General features: G+C 47.5%; 1 protein-coding gene across 5 annotated transcripts in view; it reads left to right on the top strand.

The window, feature by feature from the left end:
• The window catches only part of ZBTB16 (zinc finger and BTB domain containing 16), a 174807-nt gene that overhangs the window by 144190 nt on the left and 13792 nt on the right, over positions 1–16825 (top strand). For all 5 annotated transcript variants that reach the window (XM_067565712.1, XM_067565688.1, XM_067565696.1 and 2 more), the window contains one exon: positions 10515–10685. In XM_067565712.1, the coding sequence (XP_067421813.1) occupies positions 10515–10685 (171 nt within the window). The remainder of the gene's footprint in view (positions 1–10514; positions 10686–16825) is intronic.

Here is a 16825-nt window from a genome sequence, read left to right as displayed (position 1 = left end):
GTAAAGAATAGCTTTAACCCTACATCCCACAAATCTCTCCATTTACAGCCACTAGTTTCAAGGTTTTTTCTCCCTTGAGTATGTATCAATCCAGTAAAAATCTGCTTTCAAATCACCTGTTATTTAAGAGTCTTGCATATATCCGATACCTCTCTTCCAAACAGTTTGTTGCATCCAAAATCTAATCTAAATGGCAGGCTGTAGCTTCTGTCTTTGAAGCCCTCATCACTTACACACACTGTATTAATTGTTTACTCCCGCAAGCTTTAAGAAAACAGTGCATAGTCTCTCTCTCTTCCCCTCTTTCTCTTCCCCCACCCCCCCCCCCCAAAAAAGATGAGAAGGTGGCTATTGAATGTAGTGTAATAGGGCTACGCTTAAACCTCTACTGTTGCTAAGACTTTAATTCCACAAGCTTGACCTATTCTGCCCTCTCTCTTGGTATCTATCTTTGTGCCTAGAGCTTTTTATATTTTAATTTGCTTTTGAATGTCCTACAAAATTAATGGTATGCTTTTTGCCATTGTACCGTGTACAGTACAGGAAAGGCCCCTTGGTGTTCTCTGATAGCACCGTTACCGTGGAAATGAATGGCCGCTATACTTTCTGTTCCATATTCTCTTTTTAATTGTTGACAGTAAAAAGCGTTTAAATGCTGCTTAATTTGTAATCATCTTCTGGAAAAAAAAGAGAGAAACACCATTAATGTCAGTGAAATGAATAAATGCGTCTCCCTCTTTTTTTGTGTGTGTCTGGGTGGTGGTGTATTTATCTGGGGATGATTTTTCTTTCAACGCCAGAGCGTTCAAATGTCTAAGTGGCTTGGAAACAATAGCGTTGCCCTGCGTTTGAAATTTTGGTTTTATTTGAGTTGGAACTCATCATGGACGAGGGGGCGGGGGAGAACCCCACCAGCAATCTACTTTGGGGTCTGAAAAGCAAGTTTAAAATTCAACCTGGAGTTGGTGAGCTTCTGTCCCGCGCACCGGCGCAGTCCCCGATGGTGCTTGTTTGCAGATGAGGAGTACTATTCCGCCAGTTCTCCTCTGGCGTGTACTAGCACTGGCAATGTACGTGCACCGCTTGTGTTTTGGTTCCAAACTCGCGTCGCCCTCTAGCTTCGTAAGGGTGACAGGCAAAGACTTCGGTGTCGTTTATGGGCGTAGGTGCTTCGTAAACAACTTGGCTCCGTTTGTCCGTGGTTTGTCTTCCTCCTGCCGCAACCTTTCGGTGTTTTTGTTTCTTGTGCTGCTCAGCGTGCTCACTGTCTGTGGCCAGATTTTTCTAGTCATCGGGGCAAATTTTCAAACAAGCTCCGCTCCCGGTTAGGCAGCAAACAAAGTCGCCTGATTTTTCTAAAGACCCCAGCATGTTGCAGGCTGAGCTCTTTCTGGAACCTGGTCATAAGCATCCAGATGGGAGCTGCTGAAAATCTGACCCTTGTTTAGGTACCTGAGCTGGCTTGGAAATTTGGCCCAAGTGCCTGGCAGGGACCTGTCCTAGGGCTGAGTGTGTTGAAAAATGCACCGCAGGATGGGTTCCAGCGCTCTGAGATGGTGGCCTATTACAAAGATTGGTCGCTCTGCCTCATCAATAAAGTTACCCCAACCTTGCAGGGCGCCTGGAGAGGGGACTGGAGCCAGCAGTCGCTGATGGTTTGGGAGTCTAGACATATCCCCTTGGCATCAGTTGGGTCGAGTCCCTATGTCACCTCTGTATGGCTTTACTTACAGAAAGCTTGTTATTTCTTGGAGGGATGCCAGCCATCCCTTACACACCCACACACACGCGCTCTCTTTCTCTCTCTCTCTCTTCTGAGCATCTGCCAGCGTTTGGCAGGGATGGAGGGGGAGGAAGCTATTTTTTTCTATCAAAGTCACACAACTAACCGCTCCTCTTTCGTGTCACTATGGTCTCTGCTCCTTCCACCACGTAATCCCTACGCCTGGAGCCCTTTCTCCTGTCTACCAGGCTTCGGCACACTTCTCCTTAATCACACTTATTTCATGCAAACTGTAGTTCTCTCCCCTCAAATAACTGTCAACCCAACAGGCCACAAGGAGAAAGGACGGGGGGGGGGGAAGGGAGAACAACACAAATCAAAATGAAACAAAGTCTAAAAATCATCCCAAGTGGGGGAGGAACCCTGGGTTGGGAGATGTGCAAGCCATTACTGCGTGGTCACTTGCTTTTGTTCCATCCCATCGCTCATCCTTTGTTTCTGTGGATTGTAAATTCCTTACCTCGGAGGCCTCATCTGCCTTGTCAAAAGGCCTCAGCACACTACCGGTGCTATAGAAATAATACTGGGGCGGAAATGCGGAGCTTGGTGTGTCTAGGCTCTTTATAGTGAACCAGGGAGAAAGCATGGCACGGAAATGGGACTCTGGAGAACTGGGTGCAACTTCTTCTCTGCCACAGACTATGTGGGACCTTGGGCCAGTCAATTTGCCTCTCCATGCCTCACCTGTAAAATGGGAATAACATTACTTCCTTTCTGCCTACCCGTTGTCTTGTGTGTTTTAGTAGACTGTACACGACTCGTGGCAAGGACTCTCTTTCAATATATGTATGTACAGCAACTGGCACGGTAGGGCCCTGATCTCTGTAGAGACTTCTAGGCCCTATGGTAATATAGAATATAATGCTAATCACCCCTAAAGTGAAGGCTTTTGCATCTAAGTTGCACAGGTGCATTGTAAGTAAATGATCAAATCAGAGCTGGCCCAAGTCTTGAAGCTCAGACTCTGGTCCAAAGGTCCGGTTGGTTTGAGACCACCCCTGGAAGTGAGATGCAGCAATGTATTTACAGGCGGCTGCATGTTTGCTAGCTTCTCGTGAACCAATCCCCCGTAGACATCCTCCTTGTTTACAGATCATTCACCAAGCTCTTTTTCATATTAAAAAAGCCCTTCCTTTTACAAACTTTTGCCAAGAGAGAGCGGAAAGTGCCACACAAGCCCTCTTGCATATTGTGCTGTACTTCACCATTTGAACATGTTTCAGTTCGGCCTCTGGATTGAAAACAAGTTATTTGCTTTCCCCCTCCTCTAGACATGGACTGCATCCTGCCTGTTAGAATTATATTCACTAGGTCCGGACAAGACCTCCTGGGTCATCTCTTGTGTCTCTGCTTTTAGTGCTGGATTGTTTTGTGCACTTAAACCCTTCGGATGTGTCATATCTAGCCGCCTCTTTGAAGACCTCTAGCGATGGGCATCTGCCTTGACCTCTGCAATTTATTCCAGTGCCTAAGTGACCTCCTGGTTGGAAACATTTCTCTTTTCCTAATGCTTAACTTAAAATTCTCCCTTCTTCTGGTTTCTGGCTGTTTTATTCCTAATTTATCGTCTCCTTTTACTGACTTCGTTAACGCCCCACCCCCCCACTTTAATATTCTTAAAAGGCAGCCGGGACGTTACCGTTCACTTTTAAGCACTGGACACAGAGTTGGAGGAGTTTAGTGGTGGAAGGGGGGTGTAATTGAAAACTCTATTTTTCAGGTGCTCTCTCTTCACAGGAAAAGTCCCCCCTCCACCAGCATGTAAGACACTTCCTTAGATCATCAAGTCCACACAGTCCCACTCATTGGGAGTGTTGTGCCTTGCAAATGCCCATCCGTCTCCTTTCTCCCAGATACAAATTCGTTTTAATTCAGGTGCTTAATTACAAGCATCAGGTACACGTGGAAGGTGGTTGCGTTCCCCTTTAACAAGCCATGTGTTGTGTGTCAGCATGCTCTTGGAGTGTAAATAACCTCCCCGATTTTGTGGGTACCTCTTTGAGCATACACAGTTCTGAATGGGTTCCCCCCCCACCCCGCCTCCGCCCCCCGCTTCCAAAAAGCAGCTCATCTCTAACACTCTGGCTGTTGAAGTTAGTCCAATTTTTCAATCGGGGGCCAATTAGTTTCACAAATGAGGGCCCTGTGGTGCCATCGAGGATTTGTTACGGGCCTGCGCACTGGCCTGGCTGCTTTGTCCTCCTTCCACCCCTGCTAGAGACCATTGTTCTCCACCTCAGCGGGTGCTGCTTATTGCAGATTTATATGGGCAGGCGTCCTGCCGGCTCAGGGCCTCCACTCCACAGCTGGCTGTGGTACTTAAGGCCTCGGCCCCAGTGACCTTCGACCCAATCCTGCTGTCATTTGGAAAGTTACAGACCAGAGGCCTGCATACCTCTGGGGATTTACTTTGCACGACCCATTTTGTTTTGTTGTTTTTTTTGGACACTTCGAGGAGTTTTGTCAGCAGCCCGTTTGTGGCATTCCCCCTCCCTCCTCCCCCCCCCCCACTGGAAAAAGCAATGGAGAGGGCGAAACGGCCTTTGCTTACTGTTGGGTGGTAGAATGGCTGCGTTGCTTTTGTGTGCGTTAATTCTTCGCTTCATAAATTCTCCCCACATCTGATTAAAAACGGAGCCTTTGCCTGCCTTACGTACACTCAATCACAGGCAGAATAAAGGAGACTTTAAAAATACATACAGACGCACACGCCACCTTGTAACTTGAGCTTGTGGCAGAAATCCAAGAGGGCAGACTGTCATATCAGCCCTTTGTGCTGAAAATACTTACAATGCCAGAATGTTCCAAGACAGTTTCATTCACGCTTTTGTTTGTTTTCTCTTCGGCTTCCAAAGTCCTTTCTCTGCAACGTTTTTTTTTTCCCTCCTTCTCCCTGGAAGGGATGGACAAAATTAGTAAATCCATTCATGCTGCTTTTATTGTGCAAGTACCGATCAATCCCACAGGTACTGGGGCACACACCTTAATGAGTTAGAGAGCTGACCTGTTCATTTACTGTAGCTGGAGATGCTATATAATGAAATGCACTTGTCTCAACTCACTGCAGAATAAATACAGAAGGCAGGGGCGAGTTTGTCTTTCTCGGGAAGAACATGCTGACAGAAGTTTGGGGTATTCCTTTGCATTTAGAGTTGTAAAATGTCGCCATTCTGTGTTTGTGCTCAGTGTAATCCAAAATACAGGGAGCGTTTTTCTTGAAGATTCACAGGTCTCCTGACCAAAGAATACAAGAGCATCTCATGCTATCAGACCTTCTCCTTGCTCGAGTTTGCATTGAAGAGCTGAGAGTTTCTCTGAAGACTTTTACTCTTTGAAAGAGAAGGCCATCTGTAACACGCTTGCCTTAACAAGGGAACTTAATGTTAGTGTAGAGAGCTTACCAAACGTGTGTAGTGTAAGTGTGTTAGAGAGAGACTATTTGGATTAATGCCCAGCAGAAAACTACAGAAATATCTCAATGTCCTGCTGCAATTCATTGGAATGGCTGAAAAGGGGAAAAGGACAGAATTTATCAAGGTTCTAAGCCAGAAGTTAAAGGCAATATTGCCATGGATAGATGATAGGAAGGGGAACTGTATATCCACAATCTTCCTTCAACTGTTTTTACATCCTCTTAAGATGCAGACAGAAACCTGTCTCCCTGCAAGTCAGCGTGCACCTGTATATCACATCCAGGAGGATGCAGGGCCATCCTTGAATGAAAAAGGAGATTGCATGAAAGGGGTGACTGTTACTGATGAGCGTGGTGATGACTCATTATTTATGAGGACTGTATCCTATGAGCATGAATGCAGACTCTCAGAGGGGACCTGTTTCGCTTATGAATAGGGGAGCCAGCCCTATGGTGAAGTGTCTGGTTAGGACACAGGCTATGATTAGAAGGTCAGAGTGATGTAACCACAATCTTATGATTATTCAGTGGTCTTCCGACACCTTCTGGGATGCTCTGAGGCTTATGCTAACTGCTGTGCTGTTACCAGAAAAGACGGTATATTTAGAGAGCTCTGCTCCTTTTGATTAAGGAAACACTTATAGCTCAAGATAATAAGAGCCTTGTGTTGGGAAAGGTGCTGCACCTGAAATCTTCTCCAACTGTGTTCAGCTCTGTTATTTCCCTTACAGATCTAATTGGTATGGAAGCAGCACAGGTGTAAACATAGCGATTTTGTTGTAACTCACAATCCAGAAAGTCACCTGAGTGCACTGAAATCTCCTCTTCCTTTTTGACAGCCCCTTGGCTTCACCTCAAACTAAACACTTTAAAAAAAAAAAAAAAATAGCTGTTTTCGGTGGGTGAATTTAGTGCCTACCCACGGTGCGATTCTGAGGCTAGCATCACACAGAGCACAAGCAGGGAACTATTAACCTCTGTGAGTGCTTGACACCCCTGCTGTACCAGTCCTAGGCCTCTCTTGGAGCAGTGGTAGGGGGTGTGGGATAGGGGCTTTGACGAGCTCGGTGGGAAACCCTTCAGATTTCTTTCCACTGGAGATCAGAGGCAGGCTTTCAGGAGGCTGGAGGCATGCTCCAGAAAGAGAGGTCCCCTTGTGCTGAGGCCTGGCAATGCAGTATAAACGTAATTTTGCACAAGGGAAGGGGCACACATTTCGTGGTAGGTGGTAATTGCCTGAATTTAAGCCACAACAGCGAAGGGTTTTCAGTTAAGGTTTTCCAGTCATAACATGGTAGGGAAAGCAAGCACATATACTCTAGGAACGATGCTTCAGCAGCTGAGGGACCCGCTAGATGACCAAACAAGAATTATAGATGGAAAATACTTAAGTTTTAAATATAAGGGGTGAAATCCTGACCCTATTGTTTTCAATAGAAACTTTGCTATTGACTTCAGGAGGGCCAGGATGTCTCCCAGAGTACTGAAAACCAACCAGTAGTAAGAGACCCCAGAAATGTGAGCCCAGTCAAGGGAGTTGATAGCACAATGCAAAGTAAAAGGTACAGCTTTAACCCTGGGCATCCTGTAATGCTAGGTATTTGCTGGGTGCTTCATGCTATTTGAAGATAGTTGCTTACAGAAACATTAAGAGGGAAATTGAGTCTGAACAAGTCCCAAAATGTTAACACCTAAATTATGTCCCTACAGTTCCTTGTGCCTGTCAACCTGTCTGCCTGTTTGTGTTGTAAAATCTCCATTAGATTTCAGCATGATTTCCTGAAATGCGCACAGGATGAAATCTTTAATGAAATCAGAACTTTCCATCAGTATTTAGCATTTCATTTGCCTTCACTGCCATTCAAGTCAAGCTGAGACCTCTATAGTTGGTTCCTTCTGTTGCTAGTGACCATTGAGAAACTTATATTTTTGTTAGTGATTTAACTGGTAAGTCTTCAATTACTTCAGCTGTTTTTAAATACCTAATTGAATGTGGCATGTGCTTAGAACACGGAACAGGAGATGAGGTTCCTGGGTTCTCTTTTTTTCTCTGAGTGGGGAGTGTTCCCTTGTGACTAGAGCAAGGGACTGGGAATCAGAACTCACTATTTGTTTCCAGACTGGCCAATTACTCACATCTTCTCTATGGTCATATGGGAACGTCTGGCCCTCAGTTTCCCCACTTGCAAAATAAGTGTTCCTACCACCTTAGGGAGGTGTGACCTAATTAATGTTAGCAGAGCACTTTGCAATCTGCAGGTGAAAGGTGCTAGAGCTCCATAGGGGTGAGCTGATTATTTATCATTAATATTAATCCCAGTGTTACAAACCAGGGCGGCAAGCTGGTACCTCTTTCACAATGCATTAGTCACTGCTACCCTTGCTTCCTGGCCGGCAGTTATAGTCACTACTTACCCTGTTTTCCTAAGAGATGGGAGTTCATGCTCTGACACCCACAGGCCACCCTTAACACTAGTGTGCGGTGCTCTCCGAGTGGCCTGTCGAGGGTAACAGTTCCTGCCCTTGTAATGGTGCACCCTGCTTAGTCTTTTCAAACACCTGCTGTCTCTGACACACACACACACACACACACACCCCCCCCCCCCCCCCCCCCCGCAGTGCGCACACTCTCTAAGCATGCAGGGCCAGCCCTGTCTGATGCCTGGCACGGAAACCTGCTGCTTTGTTACCATTTTGATTGCCTCTGCCCAGCCATCTGTACCAGGAATCGGAATAGATTTGCTGGTTTGGCACATGCATGCTCCAGTATATTGACCCACCCTGCAGGTTAACTTTTTAACAGGCAGCAATGGTGGCCTTTGTGCCTGAGAAGGCTTGCCTGGTGCAACTTGTCTTGCAACAATATTCCTGATGAGTTAATTTCTGGCATATACAATAAGCAAAATGTGCTTTTTATTTTGTAAAGGCAATGCAGATTCAGTGGTTACTGTGCACATCTTGCTGCTGCTAATGAATTGCTAATACAATTTTCTAGATAATTTTATTTCCATAGTCCCCACATTTTAATGTGTCTCCAAAAAGGTAGCATTTATTGGCTTAATCTCCCAGCATAATACAATTTGCCCTGACTCATAGGTTCTGAACAATCAGCTATGCATAAACTAAAATAAATTGTTTAATAACACAAAGGTCTTATATTTTTATTGACTGTGTGTAAATATCTGTTTTTTCTTCTGCTCTTCTGTTGATGCAGCCAATTTTATAATTGTGTGTGGGTCATAAGATTGATTGTTTGCATTTCTCTTAAGCATCCCAAGCCATACATGAGACTGGGGACATTATTCTAGTCCTCTAGTAGCTAGGGCAAAATTTTCAGCTGTTCCCATTTGCAGCGTGTCTCTAGGTCCTACTTTCATCAGGGTTTAAAGGGGCAGAGATGCGCAATGCCTTTGGAGAACAACTTGCTTAGATCTCACAGAGGTGTATAGGCCTGGTGTTTAGAGCATGATCATTGTTTGAGAGAGAATGCAGAAAACTATACAAACAGCTACTGTATAGTCGGGAGGAAAGGGGGCCTGTGACTAGGGAGATTGCAGAGCCTGTATTACAGGAGTGGGATTCAACCGAAGGCGGCAGTCTTTCTACCTGTATCCAGTGCACGATAAAACATCTGAACTAGTCGCGCCATTCTCCAAGCCTGTATTTGTTCTATGTGGTGTGGCCCAGTGAATGGAGCAGGAGTCCTGGGTTGTACTTCTGACTCTGCTGCTGACATGTGACTCTGGGCATGTCACTTGCCTGCGGTCCTCCATCCATAAAATGAGGGTAATTACACTGGCTCGCCTTGTGGCAATCACTTGGCAATGTAAAGGGTGATATATAAAGTACTTCTTGTGGTGGTGTTTATCCTTTTGAGGATATATTTCCATGAATGGTTCTGGTGAACATTCAAAGATAGATTCATTCCTTCTGAGCCGATGTATGTTCTGCTAGTGACTCTTCCAGAGGAGACCCTCAAAACAGATCTGCCTGGACACTAAAGAGCTCATGTCATTCTCTGTAAGAGTCAAAACTTGCCCGGGTGTCCTGATTTGGCCAAAATTTCCCCTCTGCTTAACTGTACTGCCCCTGATTGCCTTACAAGTAGTTGCATTTCATCAGGCTTCTGTGTGGCACTGAAGCTCTTGTAGAAATCTTTAGGATGAAAGATTTTATCTTGATATAAAGACTTTATTATCATATTGTCAGATAAAGACGAATTAAAAACACTTTACTGTGTTGGTCCATGATCACCAGTGAGCCACTTTCAGAATAGTAGTTAAGTGCTTCTTATTTTTTCCCCAAAATTACTACTGTGCTCCAATTGCAGATGTACATTATGAAGTTATTCTCTTCCAATTTAAACTGATGAAATTTAAAAGCGATCGTATATGCATTCATAACCTTTATTTTTTAATTTGCTTCTCAGCCAGTTTAATCAGGCAGGGGTACTGTGATAATACACTCTTGATACTGCATTTGATAGCTCTCGTAGAGTTGCTACACTTCGTAGCTGTGCAGTTTGGTATCTACTTAGATAGGAACGCACTGGAGTCTTTCTTTGTTTTTGCCCATGCTTCTCCAGGAATAGAATGGAAATGTTGCCACATATTGTTCTGCAACCCAGTAAAGGAAAATTCTTGCCATTTGCTTTACCATTTGTTACAAGTTTCCAGCGCCCAGTAGAACTGTAGATGTCAAGTTTCCACTGAGGAATTACTGGGGGAAATAAAAATGATACAGTGAGTTTCAAAAAGACCTTTAAATTGTTCTACATTTTTATTGGGGATTGGGTAGCGAAGGGGACTGGGTCTATAGCGGTTTTCATTTGACGGCACTAAACCGACACCCCTGGTTTTTTGTCAATCCACCCCAGCCCTTTCATCTGCTCCTTCTGAACAGGAGAGTTATTACAAGGAATTAAATGGAGACTGCTTTGGCTGTCGAGAGGTTACGCGCTAACGTGTGTTCCGACTGGCAGCGCTTTAGGAATCGTTGACCTGACACGATCCGTGCTGATGACTCTTCTTTGGTTGTACCAAAGTGCTTTTAAGTTGCTGCTCTCTTACTAGTCTGTTTCAGGGGCTCGCTCAGGCCTGTCCCTTCCTGTGACAGGGTCCTGGGGTCGCGTGGTGCTGTGTTCGATTGCACGTTGGTTTGACAGGGCAATTGCCAGGAAATAAGAATGCTCAAACGGCTTCGGAGCAGTGGCCCCTCTAGCCCAGCACCCTGTCTCCAGAAGCGGCCGTGCTGAGGGGGGGCACATCAGAGGAATCTGCTGTGAAGGCTGCTGACGAGAATTTCTCCCTTTCTCCCCAGGTACTGACATGGCCGTCTTCTGCCTGCTGTGCGGGAAGCGGTTCCAAACGCAGACTGCCCTGCAGCAGCACATGGAAGTGCACGCGGGAGTGCGCAGCTACATCTGCAGTGAGTGCAACCGCACCTTTCCCAGCCATACTGCCCTCAAGCGGCACCTACGCTCGCATACAGGTAAACTGTGGGGGTGACTGGTTGCAACGGGAGTGCGCCAGGAGCTGTCTGCCTGCCCTGAGAGAGTGAGAGGGGGCAGGGCTTACTGCAAGACCGGCAGCCCAGAGTTCATTGCGTAGGGATCTGTGAAACAGCCCCACGCGGACCCATCTAGTGCATCACCTCTGACACCACAGGATTGTTCCCTACAGTGCATCCCCAGGGCATCCCCTAGCGTAGTCCTACACGCGTCCAGGGACAAGGCTTCTGTCACTTCCCTTGGTGGGACTGTTCCCTAGCCTAGTAAAGCTCTCCATTTACTGCTCTTAGTATCAACTTTTCCTCTTCGGTAACTTAGTGTAATGACTGGGCTGTCATTATTACATGGTAGTGCCTGAGGACCTCAGTCAGGAATTAGGATCATGTCATGCTAGACACTGTCCAAACCCTTATTTAAATGACAATCCCTGCCCCAAAGAGCTGTGGACCAGGTCTACACTGAAAAATTAGATTGACCCAGCTGTGTTGCTCAGGGCTGCAAACAATTTTGCACCCTCTTTGACGTAGTTAGCTCAACCCAACTCCCCTTCAGTCAACATGGGGTGCGTCTACATGATGGCAGGACAGCCACAGCTCTGTAGCATGGACATGCCCTAGGTTACAGCAAACAAACTGGAGAAGGAGGAAGAGGTGTAGGGTGAGACAACAGCAAAACAGTCGTAGCTGGGCGCACAAAGCATTGGGCATGGTTCTCCCCCCACTAGTTACTGTCTTTCGTGTTAGTGCATATGTCCATTCCAAGGCTTGATGGGTTTGGGTCGTGACCATTTGGGAAGAGAAAATTCTAAGGAAAGATTCCTAGTGGAGATTTAACGATACAGAGAAGCAGTGGGTTTCCTTTTTTTCTTTCCTTTAAATATAAATTAAAGGCAACTTCACTCCTCAGTAGAACTCATTTGGGTTTTCAGCAGTGTGCAGTACGTCTCTTATCCTGTGTAACGCAGCATATGACCTTATTAGTGGATGTGTGAATGTACCTCATCAGCTTAAAGCACTAGATGCACATAATCGGACTGGTACCCTGTCTTAATGAGATTATAGTGACCTATGCTATGCGTATGTGGTATTTAAACTGCATCAGGAAATGTTCCAGTCAAATTCTGTTTGAATGAAAGCGCGGTGAGGAAGTCAAACCATTGACATGGACAGGCTGTGTGGTGGATTCAGACAGAGTCCTTGAGAGCCAAACATGTGAAATGGATGCTAAAAATGGGTGCAAAAATTGAGGAGAGAATACAAAGCTGAGCTGCTAATGATGCAATGTAGATGAGCTGGATCAGTCCAGTCTGTATCAGTTACAGGTGGGTGAGGTAATATTTATTGGACCAACTTCTGTGGATGAGAGGCGAGCTTTTGATGCACAAAGCTCTTCTTCAGGTTATCTGTGTCGCTCGAAGGCTTGTCTTTTTCACCAGCAAAAGCCGGTCCAATAAATGACAAGAGCTCACCCACCTGGTGTATCTCCTATCCTGGGGCCGACATGGCTACAATAATACTGTAAACAACAATGGAAGATGAGGAATTTTGCCATCTGAAATGGAAACTCAGTTACAGGTGTCTGACATGAAGGCAGTAAAATGCCCCACAGGATGGAGGTAGAAACCAAAGCTGGAATCTTTCAAGGAGTTGGGCACCCGACTCCCTTTGCCATTTCAGTTGTGCTTGGGTGCCAAACACCCTTGGGCATCTTTTCAAAACCCCAGCCTAAGTTACTCAAGCTTCATTTTTCATAGTCTGCCAGTGCATGTGCACCAGACTACGGGCCCAGCTGCGCTGAGGACTAGAACGTCTGCATTAACTCCATCTCTCTCCTTTCTGCAATTTTCCTCTCCCTCATTTCTGTACACGTCACTACACCTGAGTGTGGGTCACTCTTAGCGGATCCTTAGCAAACAAAACCAAAAAAATGTAAATGCAAAAAAAAAAAAAAAATTCCGTTCCACACTGGTCTGGGCAGCCAGACCACTCAGCCAGGATCAGCAGAGATTCTTCTGCTAACAGCCCCGCAGCTTTAACGGGGGTTGTTGGCAAGGCATTCTCAGCAAAGGGACCTACAGGTCCGTAGCCACTGGGCCAACAGTGCTTGAGCTGCATGAGGGCCTGGGAGGAGAGAGGATTCAAGCTGAGTTTCTGGCTGAGCCCTTTAATTGGCATTGGTTAATTGCTCCTTTGTGAGCTAATGTAGGAGAAGGGCTGAGACGTGCGTATGAGAAACCCCCAAAGCAAGTCCAACGACCAGCATTACAGATACCAGGATGCACCGTGCAATGATGAGGGCGAGGAGGAATGAATGGTCCCTGCAAACAACTTGCTCTCACACCCGACAGCTGACATCCGTGACTACTTCTGTGAACCGGGGCTTGGGCGTGGGAGCGGGGTCTGTGTAATGCATGCAGTGGAATACAGCAGGGCGGGCAGTGCAGCCCCAGGGACGGGGCAATGGATTGCAAGCCAGGAGACCTAGGCAGGCTGCTCCTCGCTACATCACTGACCCACTGTGGCAACTGACTTACCTTCTTGGTGCTTCTCTGTCCTCATCTGTAACCCGGGGCAGCACGTGGAGCTGTGCAGATGCAGAGCGCTGAGGAAGAGTGGAGTATTATTACCACTCTCTTTGAAAGAGAGACAAAGATGAATCTACGATGTGGTGGCGGTGGTGGAGATTTAAAGCCTCAGAGCTGGGGCACGATTGGTAGCCTCTAGATAGGGACGTGGAAACCCGCTATAATTTGCTTCCGGTAGCGTGACTTTACTTTCAAATGGCCTCATTTTAAACAAGCAGGAGGGGTTGGGGTCTGGTGGATAGGACAGAGAACTGGTGTGAGACCCCTGGCTTCTCCCGGCTCTGCCGCAGGTTCATTACAAGACCTTGGGCAAGTCCATTTCACCCCTCTCTCTGCCTCAGTTTCCCCGTCTATAAAGTAAGGATAATATTATTTACCACCCGGCTCGGAATAAGAGAATGAGGCTCCTCATCACACCACACCGTGAGTTTCCCACGACTCTGACCTGTGACTCCATCGCCTTGTGGAGGGGCGCAGGTCACCCTGCCAGCAGAGAGAGGCAAGGTTTCCTTCCCAGGCAGAATGGGCTCCCCTCTCCGCAGGAGAGGCAGATTGACAGCCCAGTTTGCCCAACAGCCAGAGTGTATCTGCTTGGCTGTATGGGCTGGGCCTGCTGCACTCGACAGGAATCGCACCATTCCTAGAGTCCGTGACCCCTGGCCCAGGAGCGGATCATGCCCTGTGCCTTAATCCAGCCCTGTTTATCCACCTTGTTATAAGGGAGGCGGAGCGTGAGGATTAACGAACTCATGCAAATTGTTTTGAGGCCCGTGGCTGGGAAGGGCTAGGGTGATGGAAAGTTGTTGTAATTCTTTTCTCCTTTTAATCTTCATTTCGTATAAGTGCCTATGAACTGCCATAGGTGTGGTTAAATGTTCACTGGAGATTTGATTAGTGCTGCTCTTCCCAACAGGAGGCGTCTGCTTCGGCAGCTCCCCTGCCCTTCCCAGCCAGCAGCATACGTACAGCAGGCAGTTTGCATCAGTCTCTTGATGATGACACATTAAAAGTGACACCTGCCCCATGTGGGCTATTGTTCCCTTGTCGAAAAACTGCAGCCAGTCTCGCAGACTTGTCTCTGAACAGCGCCAGCGCTCTCCAAGGTGTACATCAAAAGCTGCTTTTCAAATAAGTTCTTAGCACTTGCGTTAAGGCCTTTCATCGGGAGCACCTCAAAGCACTGCACAGATCTGGGTCAAGTATTATTACACCCATTTTACAGGTGGGGAAATCGAGGCACAGAGAAATGAAGTAACTTTACCCCAGGCCACAGAGCAAATTATTAACATGGTTTGGTATAAATCCAAAGCATCCTGACTCCCAGTCTCACATGGACAACACTGCCTCCAATTTATTAGAGTAGATTGCTGTACCATAAACCATTCATGTGCCTACGTGGAACAGGTGCTGGGGGTTGGTTATTACTCGGGGCTGGGCTGGTTCTCTTGTGAGAGATGAACTACATCCTGTAACCAGGAGGAGGGTCTTCTCTTGGCTATGATCCCTCCCTTCACTCACTGATGAGCCAGTAAGGATAGAAGTATTAATCCTCACCCACCCCATGCATGCATTTGCATGTGTAAAAATACGATGTGGTGACTCGCAGGAGAACAGTGGCCAATGGACAGGCTCGGTAATGAGCTGGACTGGGCAACTTTCTATAGCATACGGGCTGGTCTGTAACTTGCAGGCTTGTTATGAATCATGGGGCTTGAAATGGCTTTGTTTAGGGCGGAGGGAATTGTTTGCAGATGGGTGGGGGAAATGTTTCCTTCCTGTCATTTGCCAGATGAAACCATTTTCTTCCTTGGTTGATCTGTTTGTGGCTTCATTTCTGGGTGTGGTGGCAGGTGAGTTGGGGGTCTGTTTCCCTTTCCCTTCCTCTCCCCCCCAAGTCTCTCTAAAGTGGGGTCAGACGCATCAGTTGCAAACTGCTCTCTCAATTGGACAATGAAATCTCCAGGTGCCAGGAAGGGGGTGAGTCTCAGTGGGATTTCACGCACCTCTGCCCAGGCTGGCACGTCTCCAGGCCAGTGGGAATTGTGGTTCAGGGTTTTGATTGTCACAGCATTGGCTGTGAATCCAGGGCAGCTTTCCTTTGCGTTCAGCAGCAAGCCAGCAGAAGCAGGGGACTTGGCAAAGCAAGCGTTTTGCAGCTGCCTTCGCTAAGTAGCGAAACGATGAGCTGTGTCGAGGGAGAGACTTGTCGTCTTCACGTTGGTTGTGTTTTCATGCCGGAAGGGGCAGAGTCCTGGTCCTGATGCCAGGGAGAGTGGAGCGTGCTCACTGCATCTCAGGCTGGAGAGGCTCCTGACACAGCCCTTTGGCTTAGCCAAGTCTTAGAGTTGGGGGAGATCAGCAAAGGATGTTCAGAAGTGAGAAAATAAACAATCCGGGGGTGCAAATGCAGGAACAAATCCGGAGAGGTGGTGAGCACCTACCACCGCGCTCCCTTGAGATCAGTGGGGAATGTGGCTGCTCCTCCCCCCTTGGGATGATCTTAACCAGGGTAACGGCACGACGGGCATCTGCTCAGGAGAGTTCCCTGAAGGGGGCTCCTGTTTTCCTTCCAGCAAGCGAGGGGGCTATGGGGTTTGGGATCTTAGCAAGGGAGAGCAGGGCGGTGGGAGTCAGGTGTGATATGCCAGAGCCACTCACAATCCGGCTGTCCCTGATCAGGGAGGTTTCCGTTTCCACCCATTTTAATTGCGTCCCCTCCCCGATAGGGTCATGACGGGAAGAAATGAACAGACGCAATGCCAGTCAGGGCCTGGAAAAGAGTCTCTAGGCAGCTACATCCACTCCAGTGCCGGCAGCTGCATCACAGGCATGCCCCAGGACCTCCGCCTCATGCTGGCGGTGCAGGAGCTGGGGTCAATGAGTCCGTCACCCGACCTAGGCTGTGGCACCGAATCCTGGCCGACCAACGCAGCTGGTGCCTGGTTTGATGCGGGCAGTAGCCAGTCTGTTCCCTTTGGGCTCCCGTTCAGGAAAAGCTTGCTCAAATCGCAGTCCTGTTCATTTAACCTGAGTCCATTGACTTGGGCATCCTGTTGTTGTGTAACCCTCCTGGAGCCAGATAGGAGCAGGCAGAGACCCATTGCCTTGGGGAGACTCAGATAACCATGCGGGTGATTTCCCATCCGAACTCTCCACCTTGGCTCGGCTCAGAGCTGGTTCCTAGACCCACAGGCGAGGCCGGCCGCACCCTGGGCTGACCCGTCCAGGCTCGAGGGTGGGAATGAGGAAAACAAGAACTACCCATGCCCCGAAATCCTTGTCAGGCTGCCCCCTCCTCCGGGTGCAAGTCAAGCGCCCCCCCCCCCGTTGCAAGTCTAACAGAGCCGGGTCTCCTTGGTGACTTTCCTGCTTTTGTTTAGGACAAATTAAGGATGCCAGAAAATCTCACTTGGTTCTTCATGATTTTATAGTGCCCAAGGATGCAAAGCCACTTTGGAAAAGGGACATTCGCTGTAAAGACCCCTCTGAAGATGATCTCTTACCACGGGGAAAGTTTGGTCACATTTAAACTGAGTA

This window comes from Emydura macquarii, unplaced genomic scaffold (assembly GCF_026122565.2).
Source record: "Emydura macquarii macquarii isolate MOO-44397 ecotype Brisbane River unplaced genomic scaffold, CSIRO-AGI_Emac_v2 contig_312, whole genome shotgun sequence".
NCBI lineage: Eukaryota > Metazoa > Chordata > Testudines > Chelidae > Emydura > Emydura macquarii.
This window is presented reverse-complemented; position numbering and strand designations above follow the sequence as displayed.